Raw genomic sequence first — 16,825 nt, 5'->3', positions numbered from 1 at the left:
CACCAGTGCTAACTAAACTTAGTGGAGCCCAGCTATGAATAACACGGTAATGACTGTATTTGCTGCGTTGCATGCAGAGAGGCATACCTGGACTCTCTACAGCTGACAGGATAGAACACCAGGAAGAAGTTTGGAGAAATCGCGCTATGTCGGATAGGAGTGTGGTGTAAATAGGTATTGAAGACTTGGCGCTATACGCTATGTCGGATGGGAGCGTGTCAGTATGGTGTAAATATAGAGAACATACACCAGTTAACAATGGTGGGAAGCTTCAGGAGTCCTTCGTTGCAACCCTGAGTTTCATGGCAAATGTGCGCATCATGAATGGATGCTTAGAGTAGTAAGAGTGCATAGCAATACTAGATACCACACAGATGACAGAACTTTGCGGTTCATACTGAATGCGCAAGCACTCAGAATACCGTGAAACTAATTTAGGTGCTGTGATCTCCAGTCGGTTGCTCTCTTTAATGCATTTAGCGGCATTCAGTAGTAAAAATTAGGTTCTAATAGTCAATTAACAGAGTGCACTATTGCTTTGGCGATATGGAGAGAGTGTAGGGTTGAAAACTATCATAATAGAGAGGTTTTGCATTCCGAAATTCGGCAAAAAGATTCGGCACGCGGGAGCGAGAGCGAAAATGCACACGAAGATTCGGCGTGTTTGTTCGGAAAAAGCTCACTTTGCCGAAAATATTTTTCGGATGCATTTTCTTGTAGAAGAGCGCTAGCGCGTGATTTATTCAAAGAGGTTTCTTATCTCGGCCTCGCTTGGCAGGCGTCTTTATCGTCAGCTACCTCTGATTGCTCCTCTCCACTGCCTGTCGACTCTCTTTCGCCTGGAGTGTCCTCACCGTCAATGGTCCGTCATCTGTGTGGCTGAAAAGACTATGGCGACACGCATAAAATTTGACTTGGCCATGGAGTTGCCAGTTGGTGTTTCTGAGGCGACTGAGGAGGCAGGTTTGGCCCTCGACTCTTTGGGCGACCAAAGTTCGTTGGAATCAGCAAGAAAAGGAGCACGGGACAGGACGTTGCTGATGCTGGGGCTCACGAAATGAAAACACATCATTTTCGACTTGCAAAACAAACGTTGGTGCGAAAATTCGACATTTTGATGTTCGACAAATGACCGAAGAACGCTGTACCGAAATTCGGAATGCAAAACCTCACTATTATTATTATGGGAAATTGTTTGGAAATGGCCAGGGAAGCATAGGTAAAAAAAAATATTTGCGACCCGCAAAGAAGAATTGTAATCAAGCAATATGATCAGTTGTAGGCTGAGTTTGTCCTTCTATACCTGTGTAGATTGCATGCACTAATCTCAAACAATAGGGCTGAGAGTTTCACTGTGAGATTTCAAATTCGTCAAGGAGCAAATGGTTATTTTCTATCCACCGCTTGAGCTAAGAACCTGGTGGAACCTGGTGGTAAGAAAGTCATAACGTACTGGTCAGGGTCGGTGTGGTGCTGTTCAGGGTAAGTATGGAATATCAACCGCTCTGTGACACATCACTCTCTGGCGCAATACTATACAACGTCATGAAGTTGACCAATATCATAGTAATTTAAAAAAAGCTAATCATTCTCAGTTGCGAGGCCCTTCATGACGTTGACCACCATTTGTGTACACTCAGCTACAGTGTGTGATACCAGTACAAAGATGGTTGTGACGATGCAGATGTTGAGAATTGGATTACCCTCAACCAGGACAAGTAGACTACGTGTATCATTAGCCAGCAGGACGTGATACTGGGCGATGAAAAGCTGCAGCGGAAAAGGAGAACAGTGGCGATCCGTTAGTTCCCAGGAATAATACGTTCTTGTTCCTCTGCTCTTTCCTGTGCATCACCTGAAGAGAAGGCTTGAAAGTATACTCATAAACAAATATTCAATATGCTTTATTGAAGAACCAGAGGTGTCTTCTCTTTCTTAGCATTTAGAATTGTTTTCTCTGAGGAAATTTACGGTTCTTTGTTTGAACATAGCAAAACACAGGATGGTACTGGAAGGAACTTGACGGCTAGGCATTCCAGAATACCAGCTTACCTCCAAAGAGTAGATTCCCACCCAGTCAAAGAACTGACTGTAATGCTTGCGTAGTGGTTCCCACGTGTTACGCACCAGAACAAATCCTCCCAGCTGTGAAGATGTTGGCAGAACGGCACACATTGAACATTGGTACATCTGCTGAGCAATAGCATGCGTTGTCACCGTGCATGTATTTTATCAGAGCACAACAATGGCCAGCCTGATACGTGAATAATGCTGGCATTGATGAACCAATCAGTCACATCATCATTATGCATTTTTAGTATACTGTTGTTGCTTACCATGATTGGTGATAGGTAGGTATGTACAAGATTACACTCTGGTTTACTAGTACAGTTTGTTGCCATCATTCCACAGTACACTACCTGTACAGGAGAATAGGCATGGTCATGAGGAAGAAACAATGGTGACAGCATTGAAATCAGAAAAGTATTCAAAGTACACTGTCACAGTGTGCAGCGATCAGAATACTAGACAATCGTCTTGAAATTAGGACAGAAGCAGAAACCTTGATTTAATATCTTGTCTACGCATTCATCTACGCAAGTAGACACCGCCAGCCAATTAGGACATGTCATAAAACTTGGTATTGACCGTCTTCATTCCCTTCTTCAGACAACTTTTCTTTATCTTTATAGTTGTACTTTGAAGTAGTCCCTTTAGTAAATTTCCTTCATTCCCAGTAGCTTTTTGAGAAGGGACGACACCGTTCAATACTTATGACATACCGGTATCCTAACTGGCAGGTGGTGTCACATAACTATGCCTGTAGTCTGAACCGTGTTCCACGAATTGCTATGTGTACAGGAAAATGCGTCATATTAGCCAAATTACCAGGCCATGATCCATTCGGATGTCATTTATAATGTAGCCAGCATGTGTTCCAATGAAACTAACACACAATCGAGTAGTGCATACCAATGTCACAGCTGAAAGTATGGTCATCAAGTTGTTACCAATACTCCTTGAACATATCCACCCATTGATTTGTGGGAATCGATGTAGCATTACGGCACACAGGATACCCGATGGCACAGCCAGGACGTCTAGTCCAAAACGAAATGTCCACTCGTGAAGGGAAATGTCATCATCCAGGAAGAGTTGGGAGAGCGGTGGGAAGGATATTATCCAGTTGAACATATCCTGTGTGCAATAGAATGATGAACTGTCAAACTCAGTACTAGTGTAGACTTTATAGATACGTAAGCTTTGCTAGATGGTTTACCATGTCCTCTGACTTGTGATATACTGTCAGCGGCATACTAGTACAGACGTGCAGTTTCATACCAAAACTTGACACTTTTAAACTGTTCCTAACTGACTGATGGAGGAGTCCACAATTATGGAGGTGCTCCTTAAAGGCATATTGCGAAACTCCATGACAACGGCCCATGGTAACAGGGGAGCTGTTGGGTATAGAATGTTGCACTCCACTATCATAGCAAGCTGAGTAAGACCAGACATGTAAGTCTGCATGATTTCCATCACGAGTACACCACTTTTGACATAGTTGCTAGCGCACCGACCGGATCAAGTACACTCATCCTCGGTTATCCGGACTCCGAAGTTACGGGCATCTTGGTCTACCGGGCACCCTTTGGGCGAGTTTCAGTTGAAATATTACTACTTTCTTGTCACTTTTTGTGGAAATAGTGACGTCATATACCATATCTATGGCCTTTCCGCATCAATGTGTATGTGATTCAGAGAGACGGATATTTCAAAGTTCCGGGCAGTGCCCGAACCCGGACTGCCCGGATAAATAGGGTATGAGTGTACAGCCATTTTGACAATTGTTTAAAAATACTGGCACATAACCAAAGCACTCGACAAAGTATCGCATTTTCTGCCGTTACGTTGACTTACAAACGAACCTCATACATCTTGTGTACTGTTTCAGTGGTGCTTCAGGTAGGTAAAAATAAACAAAAACTCATTTTCGACCCTTCAATTCAATGCAACGGGAATTTCAGATAATGATCGTTCGGATAGTTGACGTTAAGGTAATCGGCATTCGACTGTACCTGTGGTAACAGATTGACACACTGCATGAGGTGATTGTGACAAAGGTAGACACATCCTAAGTTCAATTCTGACCATATGCGGGTGTTACTGTGACCTTTCAATGCCCCCCCCCCCCCACCCCCGACATTTCCTTGACAAAGCATGCACACCAAGGAACATTCAGACCCATACAGGATTATGGTAAAGTGAACTGCATCCGTACTCACAGGTTGTACTCGATACAAGGCGACAACTAAAGTGAAGCAGATTGCCTTGAGCACCTGCATCCATGGTGACTTGTTCTGATCCCATGCTGAGGAATACATAAACACACAAACACATTTGGTGCAGCGCACGTGAAAAGAGTACTTAGCTGCACTTTAAATAGAACAGGGGAAAGGGCATTCAAAGTTTAAACTTGATAACACTTGTGGCTAAAAAATGGGGCACTAAAACCACCCTGCCAGCATCATTTGCTGAGAGATTTCCATCTGGGTGTTTGTCTGAAAACTGAAGGGGCTGGCTACCAGAGGGGCATGGTAACTCAAAACCCCAAATGTTGACCCTCACCACCCTTTCACATTCTCTGCACCATGTAACGATATGAGGACGACCAGAAATTGTTAAATCATGTTGATTATTACATCAAATACCAGTGTGGAACAGTTTCAAGAGGCCTGGTGCAACTTTCTAGTGTAAGCCTGAGATTGTTTCTGGAACTTATTATCAATGCATCCAGAGATTTGACGAGAATTACGAATATGTAAGTTGGGCCAAAACTGTCCCCGACCTACTTTTAAAACAATATACTCACCAACTGGAGGTATGGCAGCAACCAGTAGTACTAGTAAGTAACATGCTGAGATCAGTGGTACAAAATAGTAGTGAAGATACGGTACATCCATAGTCAAGCACAGTAGAACGGTGTAGAGATTTAGACGGAACAGGACCTCAGCTACACGAGACCAACTGCTTGCTCCACGCTTCAAACCATACGTGTAATGTCCAAAGGCGCTTAGGAAGATGTACATTGCCACAATCAGTCGAGCCACATAGTATAAACCAAGGATCTGTGCAAAAATAGAACACAATGCAACATCAAAATACTTTGATTTTTGCTTGTATAAATTTCCGAGCTGGTGGACATGTCAAGACCGTCTACACACACAGTAGCAATGGAAAGAGCCTGAAATACCGTAAAATTCCGTAAATAAGACCCGGGCGTATACTTTGCAGAGCGTCAAAAACCGGGCGTATATTTGGGCATGGGCTTATTTTAGGGCATGGGCGTTATTTCGGACGCAATCTGCAGAAGATCAATCTATCAGCAACCCACTAGTTACACCACCATTCACACTGAGCGCGGTACAGGTACATCAAACCACATTTCTTGTTGCATCTTTTGGCAGTTTGCTACATTCCAAGGGAACATCGCTGTCCTCGCGCGCCGTGACAGTGTTGAGTTCTGCACTGTGCTATGTACAGTTGGATGGCACGCACTCGATCTACAACTGTTCTACAGTTTGTACGCGAAGGCACGCTCGCGCGCTGGTCATTTGAGTCCACTTTACGCCCTGGGCTTATTTCGGGCATGGGCGCTAAAACGGACTTGAAGTGTATACCGCCTAAACTGGGCTTATTATCGGACATGGGCGTTATTTAGGGTGGGCTTATTTACGAAATTTTACGGTACATGATGTAACTTTTGGCTCTACTCTCGTGATATTGGGCACTTTTTCTAGGATTTAACAACATAGTTTTTGCAGACCCTCAGCCGACGCATACACTGCGAATGGGAACTCACAAATATGTACAACATTGTGACTAGACACATGCATGTGATAAACAATTAGGGAGATTTGCTCACTACACATACATGTCGACTCATCACTTGATTGGGAGCAGTCAGAACTTAAAAGATATGTCATGACCATAGAGTTGTCCTTTTGCTGAGAGGCTCCCACTACGGGAGGTTCTACTAGTAGTTAGTCTAGTACCTACACTATTATTATAACCTACCTTGCTACCACCTGTGTAATGATACACCAGCAATACTAGCTGCATCCATCCTCGTGTTTCACAGGTTTGCTGACGATTTAGAACAGAAGCATCTTTGACTGGTTGATATGTCACAAAGCCAAGAATTCCCAAAATTGCCAATGGAACGGCAAATGATGTCCAGTTGAAATGTTTCTCCTCTTTCGTGAATACTGGTGTCCTGTCAGCTAAGTAGGTGTAGAGAAGCACTATTCCAAGCAATGTGATGCACTGACAGATCATCACAACGGGTGATGAAGTATTGCGCTTTAAACCTGTAATACACGCATGCACAGAAGAGGGAATTTTCAATTAGATTATGCAGTAGTGTAGAGAACATGTAAACGTGTACATGTAGTTGAACGTGTTCGATTCAAAATCTCGACATATTGAGGCCATCTCTCCAATATCCTTTCTCAGAGCATACGTGATTCATTGAGAAACACGCAGGTTTTAAGGTCTCACAAAGATTACACTATGTCCAAGTCTAGCAAATCCAGCACAAGGTGCCATACAACACAATCATGTACACTGCATATAGAAAAGCCATAGGCTGCGGTCAAAATAAATACTTTAATCAAAGCTACAGAGCAGCAAAGCACCATAGACCAAAGTCTTTTTTTCGTTACTCCGAGTTTCGTGTTTAAAACACTCATCAGGCTGTAATCATTTCCAACTGTTCCCTTGCTATGAAGTGATGCAGGTATATCATGGCTGAGGTGCGCTGCTCCTTTAAAGATTGAAGACATGTGCATGTTGGACCTGATATGCAGTCAATCCCCTATACCTGGTCCAAGCCCCTATATCTAGTCATATCCCCTCCATAACACATGTCCAGATGTCCAGTGGTTGCTGAAACAAAGTTTACCTGTGTTACCTGTATCACGGATAGAAGTCTGGCTCAGCGACCGGAATAGAGAACGTGAACATCGGTGCCTGCAACAGACTCCCCAGAACAGTATGACGATACTGGAATAGATCCAGGCAGAAACAACATTGCAGCCGTAAAACATAATGGAATACACACAGAACAACCACCAGCAATAAGGGAACTGTTGCTGCAGAGGCCAGTTAGGAGAAAGGGAATTAATTCGACGCAGTCACCTTGTTGCATTCACTATTCAATACAGAAGTAAGTGTACACATAACATATCTACTGCCAGTGTCTAGGCATTATTGTGATCAGACACATTTCAAATCCCTTCCTTCATTTTCACCTGACTAGTACATCTCGTATCCATGGTAACTAACCTGCATACAAATATAACCAGTAGCACAACCTGTGGAGCAGTAATTGAGTGAAGTAACCCTTGGCAACAGGTCTTCCTGTCAGTTACCGGTAGTTGTGAGTTACAGTGGACATTCAGGATGGCTTGGACGGTCTGTAGTAGTCCACACATGAAGTAAAATATCATGCAGAACAAAACAATTCTTACATGATTGTATACCTTTCTATACTGCGACTATAGCAGGTTAAGGCCTCTGTGCTAGTGTCCTAGCATAGTGCTGCTCAATGAAATACAGTCGATGCACTCATGTACGCGCCGGGCGTTGCGCTGCCCTAAACCTGCGAACAATGGGCTTCGAAATGGTGCAAGGCACAAACTTGAGTGTCGCGACTGGATTTCATTGAGAGGGACTGTACTTCACAATATGTATGTACTCGTATGTGTATGTAGGGGGGGGGGGGTGGTAGTACGTATATGTAGGGGTGGGTGGGGGGGGGGGGGGGTAGTACTTCTCTAACACAGCCAACTTTTGGGGCACGTATACAATGTATACATGCCCTGTATAATTATGTACATGTACGTACATCTTGAAATCTTTGATCAAGTCTCTCATACATGTCATGTACACGGATCCCTTTCGGTATTGGTAAAAGTATACATCATCATACCGCACTGCATGTAATCACTCAAGAAGCAGTATCACATCTGAGTGACACTTCCTCCATTCACACAAACAAAGGCAATAGTTGCACAACAACAATAGTGCCCAGAAACATGAATGAAGTGTAATGGCAAAGGAAGCGGCACTGACCTCATCAGTAGCATCTTCAGTGAAATGCACACCATCTCGGAGCAATGGGACATGACCAGGGTCGAACATAAACATGCCGGGAGTTCTGAAGCGCGGCCTGAACGGAGAAGACATGCAAATACACGGTCATACCGTTAATGCTCAATCATGACCGCCGTGCTGCAAATTATTATGATTTGCCAAGTCTTCATTCTAAACATCTGCAGTAAAACCTGGTTTAAGCGAACACCCCACGGTGCAAGCAAAAGCGGTCGTTAAAGACAGGTGGTCCTTAGAACCAGGTCCCACAGTGTCTGCGTAGAACTGTCGGTGCATGGAAAAAGGGTGGTTAATAGCAGGTGGTCGCTTACAGCAGGTTTTACTGTATGTGAGGGGGAGTGTCGGGAAATAACAAATTTCGGTTCGAAAATACCTGCTATTTGCGGACGGTCCTGGCAGACAATCACACTCACATTGTGCTTTGTGTGCAACATGAGCACAACCAACTGGGTTTGTGGCATTGCCTGCATCAAGTCCTCCAGTTCTGCCTAATCAAACAGTCAGTCATCAGCAAGAAGAGTGCTCGTGCGGGAATATGCATGGTTTAGATAGATGTGGGACTGCTCCCTTATCCGAACATTCTTCTCATCCGTACCCCCTGGAGACAGCCCGCGCCCTGAGGGGTGCGGATAATCGGCGCTCTGCTGCATGATGTTTCCACAACCTTCTCTGATATTCTCACATTGATACCCAGTTTCATGACATACAACAGGACACCCAGTGTTGGTTTCAGACCGGCTGATTTTCTAAACTCCTACTTGTGTCAGCCCCTGGGCCAGCACTCACCACACACTATCAACAGCGGCATTGAACATTCGGACACGTGCGTTGGTCATGTTACTCCTTCTTGGCCCAGGCACTGATTCGTTGACATTCGCTGCAGCATCAGCAAAGTGATTTCAGAAAAGTCAAAAACGCATACTACAATCGGTAACTGTAACAATTAACCCATATGCATTACCTTCACCCTACACACACCAGCTGACAGGTGGTTCAGTGCTACTCAAAAGGGATTTCCAGTGCCACCATGGGAAAAAAACGTAGTCTGCCAATTGTCATGGATCTCTTTATAACTACCAGCGCAACGGACCTGGGTATTATCACAGTCTCCAGGCAGTCATATTGATAGCGCGAGCAACAAAGAAATACTTTCTATGGCACGCACCGCAGACGACTCACCTTGCCGTACCCACACCAAGTTGGTATCTGATTCGCGTACCAGTGATGACGCCAGGCGAAGCACAGATTTCGTGTAGACTGCAATGACAAAACGGCATAGTCAGTTTTCTCGATGGAATTGTCAACACAAGATAAATTTGTTAAGATGTGTCTACACTAGTGCGTGGGCAGTGAGATTCAATCTAACCAAAATTGATCAGGGCCACCGAGAACTACGAACCAAAATGTGCCCTAACCGACTGTGTACACTACCAGCCACTGCCATGTTGAGTCTCAGAAACACTATTGTGTACCCTGCGCAAGGGCATAGAGCTGATCTAGTAAATAGGACAGGCCGCATTTATGCTCTAACAGTGCAGGGCCACATGTCGTTAAGGTGTGGTGTGGATAGATTAATACTAAGGTAGATGAGTAGACAGACAGACAGACAGACAGACAGACAGACAGACAGACAGACAGACAGACAGACAGACAGAATGAGACCGAGACAAGTAACTAAACTACGTGAACCTTAAACAGTGCCCATAGAGATCACATGGCTTACTGTGAAAGCAGGAAAAGATTCGCCAGCGAAATAGTCCAAACAGTCAAAGACTCACCGGCAACACAAACACAACCTCGTGATAACTTTATATTCCTACCTTGATATCTGGTGATTGGAGATGGGAATTATATGTATGGGGACTGTGTTAGTAATATGACAACTTGTACAAGGTCTAGTTTTCAAACATAAGGGTTCGTATTGGAGTAAGTGTCTAAGTTAAGAAATAGGAACAGTAGTGGACAAGTTGTTTGGAGTGTACGTGTTTGGCATACCTTTGTAATGGTCCAGTCCCTCCAATGATGGGTCCCTTCGTATCGTCCACTACAGGCGACAACACAAACAGAAAGCCCTTATCCTAGCCTGCTATGATTAGATCACACAAACATGTCATGTTGCAAATATGAGTCAGAAACTTGTAGGTAGATTACTACTATACTGTAGGAACTACACACAAATTGGTTTCTTGGCATCTGATAATTTAAATTCAAGTGTGGTGTATGCACATCACAGACCCAGTAATGCATGCTGTGTAGTGTAGATATCGATTACACGTAGGTCGCACCTGGAAGGCTATGCAGCCATAGCGTACATTCATGCTCTGCAGATATTATATTTGTGATATTTTGTATTAAATATTTATGTTTTTATTGGAAGTTAGAGAGTAGTTGGGTGGACACACCCATTCCCAAAGCACTGCAAACCGAACCAATTCCTTTACGTAATATTGTAAGTTAGTTTGACGCCAAGTAAACTCAAATCTGGTTGTGTTGGCATGTGCTCATGTTTAGCCTGTGATAAGAAACATAACACCAAGCACATTGTGTTGGTGGTTCTTTCAAGTGAGGTTCTGGCAACTCACCAATGCTGCCCCAGCCACAATTAAGTCCGCGCCATCCAATGGATTCTGCATGCCGCACATGGAAAATAGAAGCACATCACTTTACAGAACTAGGCAGTTCTGCCCTGTTAAGTCATGTACTGGTTAAGTACGAACACAGCACAATGACAGACTGTATGGGAATGTATATATTGAGTAGTACTGCTATTGCACCTCATTCCGCTCCTCATACTTAGAAATTTACCAATTCAAAAATACATCAGCAGCTTCACACTACACCACACCTCACCACACCTCACCACACCTCATCACACCACACTACACCACACCTCACCACAACGCACCACACTGCATCACACCACAATACACTGCAATCCGGTTCCTGGTCCCTGCGAATGACTGTACCCTGCTAGCACATGCCTTGCATCAGCGCCCAATCCGGTATTCAACCAACCCTCGAGATGAGCCAAAATTTCACAAATTACAACTGCGCGTATAGTGCATCCCATCAAGATCTTACCGGTATAACTAACTAAAAACAGGAGAAAACTCACCGATTTCAAGTACCTTAGCATGGCCAGCCATGACTTGCCAATATATGTGTCCCAAATAAGGAGCTGGCCGTGCACAGTGGTTAATAGACAAGATCACATCACACAGCACACGGCACACAGCACACACAGGACACAACACAAACAACACAGAACACACAGCACATAGCACACACAGCACACGACACACAGCCTCATTCAGCACTTAAAACAAAACTGTGAGCTACAATCACAGCATGGTGATTTAGCTGTAACCTTACACTGTTCTTTGTTTGGTCAAGGGTTATAATATTACGGTTGGTCTTTTCAATCCTTGTGGCCAGAGCATGACATAGATCCATGCCCAAGTCAAAATTAACATGCTTCCAGTTAAACTCTTTCAAAACAGTCTCAAATGGAGGAGTATCTTTCAAAGGGACTAGAAAGTTATGCAGCACATCGATCATTGAACGGCAATCCAGCTCACCACATGTACATTAGCATCCGCGATAATCGTCGTCTTGTTCCGATGCTGTACAACAACCATCAAATGACAATTGTAGAGTAGTTGTTAAAGTGTGCTTTGCATCCTTGAAGGTGGTGATGCGCCCACAGATGCGGACAGCTCAGTCTAACTGAGTGTCATGCGAGCCGTGAATTTTTTTAAATTTTACATCATCTTTTGCATAGCTGTAAGGAGTGTGAAGGATGCAGAAATCACTAACCACCATAGCACAGGCTGCAGGTTAAAGTACAATTTTAATCCAGAATTGAAATTTCGTCTTCCACTCATCAGCGGAGTATACAGAGCTGAGGTGGTGCAATGGACCAATGTCATGCAGTCGTATTTATTCAGCTTTTATTTCTTGTGTACTTGCATACTGGTATTAGTTTAGTCCCACAACCTGCGATAAAATGATCAGCTGTAGCACCTACTCCACTTTTATGTTTATGTATCTATGTCATTCGGATCTTCCCAAGTTGTACAATGTACTGTTGAGATACCAAATTCAAATAAATCACTACCAAAAAATAAATCAATACCATGGACCATAAAATATTCGCAGCTATTGAACGTGTGATAAAAGCGAACGGGTGAACATTACAATCATGGTTCAAACATCGAAGTCAGTCCAACAAATGTGCTCACGATTAGCATGCATAAGGTGATACTGGTCAGTGATAATAATGCATAGTGCCGCATGATAGTGCATAGTGCATAGTGTATAGTGCATAGTGTATAGTGTATAGTGTATAGTGGCGTTAAGTACACACGTGATTTGCAGAGAGCTACGAAAACAAGTTTAAGATCTGACATCACCTCTGACATGCATGTACGACTCACGCGCGGGTCTTTTCTGGGTTTAGCAGCTCGCTTGCTGAGCTCTCGTTTTGGATTCGGGTCAAGCAACACTATCAATCTTTCCTGGAGTGCCCGGATCCGAGAATCACCAATAAAAAGAACTTTTGAATTGCGCAAACATGTCTTAGCTGTTCTGAATGCAAACATGGGCAGAAAATACACAATAGAAATTGGTAAGAAGACCATGCTAACTCAGTGCAGGGCATGGTTACATTCACTGAAGAGTACATGAGCTCCCAAGAGTGTGCAACTCTGGATAGCCTTTCGATGAGGTCCGCCAACACTGAACCTTCACAACATGTGGTATAGTGTTCATGTTAAACACTCCCAGCCTGTTTATAGTTGATAGTAAAAAGAGAACCAACTTGACAGACCCCCCCCCTCTCTCTCACACACACACACACAGCTTATGCATCAGTAGCATGCCGGATCACGGCAGTTATCAGGACTGCACACACCCTGGCCTATGCTGTATAGAGTACAAAATGTAATTTGAACACGTGATGTGAGGTTTTGCCGCCGAAGACCCCGTAAATAGAGTCGCGCACTCTTGGGAGCTCATTTGCTCATTATTCACTGCATAGCAACACTTAGATCATGTGATGATTGCAGTTTACATCAAATTTTTAAATAACCGACGAGGAGACAACAGTCGTAAAATAGCAATGAAAATTATCAATTGTGCACTCATAACCATGTATAAACAATTAAAATGAAACAATTCCAGAACGTTTTCGTGTGACCATCATCAGTGGAACATCGTCACATAGTAAGAATCACTAAAACAACCAGTTATATAGCTAGAGTAATATGAAAAGAAGCGTGAGAATGCAGCACAGCTAGCGGTTATGCATAACGCGTGTAGTGTGAACCTTTGCAGTGTATCTGAGAATGGTAGCAGTAGATGAATGTGGCAGCTGTGAGTGCGTGTGAACAAAAACTGGTGAGTGCGTATTATTTAAAAAGTGTGAGTGCTACAACATTTTCTTTTCTTTTTTTTCCAGGAGAACGAAATGAAAATGGAGGAAAAACGAATCTGAGGAGAAGCCAGAGACTAGCGGAGACACGACTGAGAAAAATGAAGAAGGCGGAACCAGTAGTGGCAGGTGAAAGTACGGGCGCAGCAGTGAACACGTCAAGGAGAAAGAAGCGATGGCATGAGGAGATGGAGACGGAGGATGATGATGGGGATGAACAGGATGGTCAGGAGGAAAGCAAGGGTGAGCAGGAACAGGAAGTGGAGGATGAGAGTGATACGGACGAGAAGGAGTTCGACATCGACAAGAGCAAGTCTGCCATCTACAAGCATTTGGTGTCCAGTCCGGATTGTCGTAAGTTGTTTGACGATTCCTGGTTTAGTGTTATTTGTCGCGCGCGTTTCTTTAAGCAGTTGCAGGTGTTGGAAGCTGTATATATTCGCACACGTGACCCTGTTCTATGCAAGCAAAAAGAAAATGTTGTAGCACTCACACTTTAAAAAAAAAGACGCACTCACCAGTTTTTGTTCACACGCACTCACAGCTGCCACATTCATCTACTGCTACCATTCTCAGATACACTGCAAAGGTTCACACTACACACGTTATGCATAACCGCTAGCTGTGCTGCATTCTCACGCTTCTTTTCATATTACTCTAGCTATATAACTGGTTGTTTTAGTGATTCTTACTATGTGACGATGTTCCACTGATGATGGTCACACGAAAACGTTCTGGAATTGTTTCATTTTAATTGTTTATACATGGTTATGAGTGCACAATTGATATTTTTCATTGCTATTTTACATCAAATTTTGTTGATTTTTTGACTTGGTGTCAGAAAATTGTGAGAAGTGGTGTAATGTGCGCAGGTACAATCATGTCACCGTTTTCTATTTCTTTCAACAATTTCTTCTCTTACTTGTAGCATCACTACCACAATCATGATGGTTAACTGTTTGTCGTATTTGCTTTGTTTTCCTAGCTTTCCATTGCCGTGGCTGGCTCAACGCCCTTGTCTCAGGGGATTCTGTCCCTGCATCAGCTATGCTTGTCACATGTTATGAGATTGTGTTTAATAATAATAGTAATAGTCTGTGTAGAATCCTTGCAATATGGCTACGCCTGAGCCTATTGCAAGGATTCTACACAGACAAACAGCCTACACCTGTTTAGCCCTCTCTAACAGTCTCCTATTTCCCCGACTACGGTAAATGTTTCTCTTTCCGTTTCCTGACTGTGATAAAGTTACTTATGTATTAAAGTATCATGTAATTGCGGCAGTAGAGTTATACAACTTAGTTCTGAATGCCAAGATAACATACTGGCTGTCAAATTGCCTGGGTGTGCAGTCCAACTGGTTGTGTTGTCCTTCTTCTCTACCAACTGTGTACCCATTCAGTATGCAGTCGCACTTGCTCTTGTCTGCAGAAATAAAAGAGAATGTAGGGAGCACACACGCATATGACCAATAGCTTTGTCAGTCAAAATAAAAATTAATTAAATCAATTTTATGGGCAGTGCAGGATATTTTCTCCAAGATACTTATTATTCCGGAAACACCCGCTGATATGACAAAACGCATCTTACCTCTGATCATGGTCTTCCACTGGTGTCGCTGTGTGATGAGGTAAGCCACCACATACACCATAGCCAGTGATTTCATTAGCTGAAGGAGTCTGGCTGGGGGCAGTGGTAACCATTCTTCACGATTGCCTTGTACTCCAGAAGGCATTGGCTTGATTGAACTTGCGCCTGGAGTGCTTAGCTGAACTGGAAGGCCATGGTTCGCAGCTGTGTTAGGAGGCATCGTTGGTCCAGCTAAGACGAAAGAAAGTAGATCTACCACAAAGTAATTAGTTGGCACCTAACAACAACTCATCCCGATCAGGACTGAGCAGCTAGTACTGCGCTACTAGCATGTGAATAAACCCGTTCTCAAATAGTAGCATAGTATACTTTTTTAATTAGGCTGTAACAGGATGAAGTGCAACGCCAACAATCCGACCTCGAACCGATGTCTGCATAGATCTACGACCCACACTCACAAGCACGAGATACCAGTGCAATGCTGCAGCTCTAGACTAGTCAAGAAGAAGAACTACAAAAGTAATAGGTGCATGGGATGAGTCGAGCTAGGTCGCACATCCACGTTACCACCTGCCATGTGTTTGCCAACACAGCCGACAAATAGGAAGTTTTTCGGCGATGCCAGGCCACCACCATGGCTGCTGAAGCGCCGAAGGTGGCAGTTGAACTACTTGAAGCGCCGAGGGTGAGGTGGTAAGTGTTAGTCTCACAACCAAATGCCCGACCACTGGCCATAGTTTCGTTAGCTGCATCCAATGGCGATAACAGCCCTGACTCCGACCGTGGATGTCGGCGCAGTTCACTCTGCACACCGGAAAAGACGGTTAGATGTTCACGCTGCGTTATCGTGTTTGTTAGCACGCACTAGAGTCTACATGTTCCCGAGTGTACACCGCTCCTGGCTAGTGAGTGAACTACTGCTTCCATTCTTTCATCGCCATTGACCTAGCGGAGGCATGCAACCACTAACTGTAGTTCTCATCACTGCGAAGGCAGGTAATCTCTCAGTCTCAACCCTTACTGCCTTAGGCCTTACTTTGGCCTTAGCAATGAACCTAGTAAATCTACATGACTGCTCGTGGCTACTGCCTGGAGTCCTAGCAACAATTAGGTACAGTGAGTTTATCGTGTGGCGTCTGTGTAAAATACAACTACCCTCCTGGCCTCTCTTGTGCCGTTGTGGAGCCGGAGGGTTGCCTTCGCCTTTAGACTTTTACTTTTAGTAGGCTTTACATGGCAGTCTTGGGTAACGGTTATTATCAAGCTTTTGTGTTCAATCTTACACTTCGAGAGTCTGAGTATTCTATTGCCGAATTTGGGTTGTCGTTTTGCTTTGGTTCTTACTTCATTGTTTCACGCATGCATAATTGGCTTTGTGAATAAACCCGTTCTCCAGTTACCATTGTGACTGCTTCTTGCCCCGTCTGCGAGTCTAGACTTAAATCTTTTACTAGTAAGTTTTACTTTTACTTAAGTTTTAGAGACAGTTCTCTAGCTCTGGTTCTAGTTCTGGAGTTGTTTCGGTGTAACCATGGCAACCATGCACAAATTAATTGTGACTATTGAACAAACTCTGAGCGAGGGAGACAGTCTCCACTGCACGCCTGTAGCTTTGCATTTTTAGTTTAC

General features: G+C 43.8%; 1 protein-coding gene across 2 annotated transcripts; it reads right to left on the bottom strand.

Moving 5' to 3' along the window:
• Positions 1-265: 265 nt before the first annotated feature.
• Positions 266-15,508, bottom strand: LOC135816043 (N-acetylneuraminate 9-O-acetyltransferase-like). 2 transcript variants are annotated; one of them, XM_065329399.1, is made up of 19 exons: positions 15,197-15,508; positions 14,932-15,031; positions 12,612-12,762; positions 11,754-11,798; positions 11,291-11,353; positions 10,758-10,802; positions 10,171-10,219; positions 9,355-9,432; positions 8,962-9,052; positions 8,137-8,233; positions 7,348-7,478; positions 6,965-7,065; positions 6,079-6,371; positions 4,874-5,129; positions 4,287-4,372; positions 2,974-3,198; positions 2,337-2,420; positions 2,053-2,145; positions 266-1,770 (listed from the first exon to the last, which is right to left on the bottom strand). In XM_065329399.1, the coding sequence occupies exons 1-19, from the start codon at positions 15,414-15,416 to the stop codon at positions 1,582-1,584; spliced, it is 2,397 nt and encodes a 798-aa protein (XP_065185471.1). In that variant the 5' UTR covers positions 15,417-15,508; the 3' UTR covers positions 266-1,581. The 2 variants fall into 2 exon arrangements, with proteins under 2 accessions (XP_065185471.1, XP_065185473.1); XM_065329401.1 differs by having other exon boundaries at positions 6,974-7,065.
• Between the last annotated feature and the right edge of the window lie 1,317 nt (positions 15,509-16,825).

Source organism: Sycon ciliatum, chromosome 4 (assembly GCF_964019385.1).
Source record: "Sycon ciliatum chromosome 4, ocSycCili1.1, whole genome shotgun sequence".
In the NCBI taxonomy this organism is placed as follows: Eukaryota; Metazoa; Porifera; class Calcarea; order Leucosolenida; family Sycettidae; genus Sycon; species Sycon ciliatum.
This window is presented reverse-complemented; position numbering and strand designations above follow the sequence as displayed.

What these genes read in the sequence shown, in the direction of transcription:
- LOC135816043 (XM_065329399.1), bottom strand. Translation starts at nt 15,416, where the DNA reads ATGCCTCCTAACACAGCTGCGAACCATGGCCTTCCAGTTCAGCTAAGC. An exon ending in GCCGCTGTTGATAGTGTGTG is followed by an intron (nt 8,234 to 8,961) that starts GTGAGTGCTGGC and finishes TTCTCCGTTCAG; the next exon opens with GCCGCGCTTCAGAACTCCCG. An exon ending in CCGTGATACAGGTAACACAG is followed by an intron (nt 6,372 to 6,964) that starts GTAAACTTTGTT and finishes CGTGTATTACAG; the next exon opens with GTTTAAAGCGCAATACTTCA.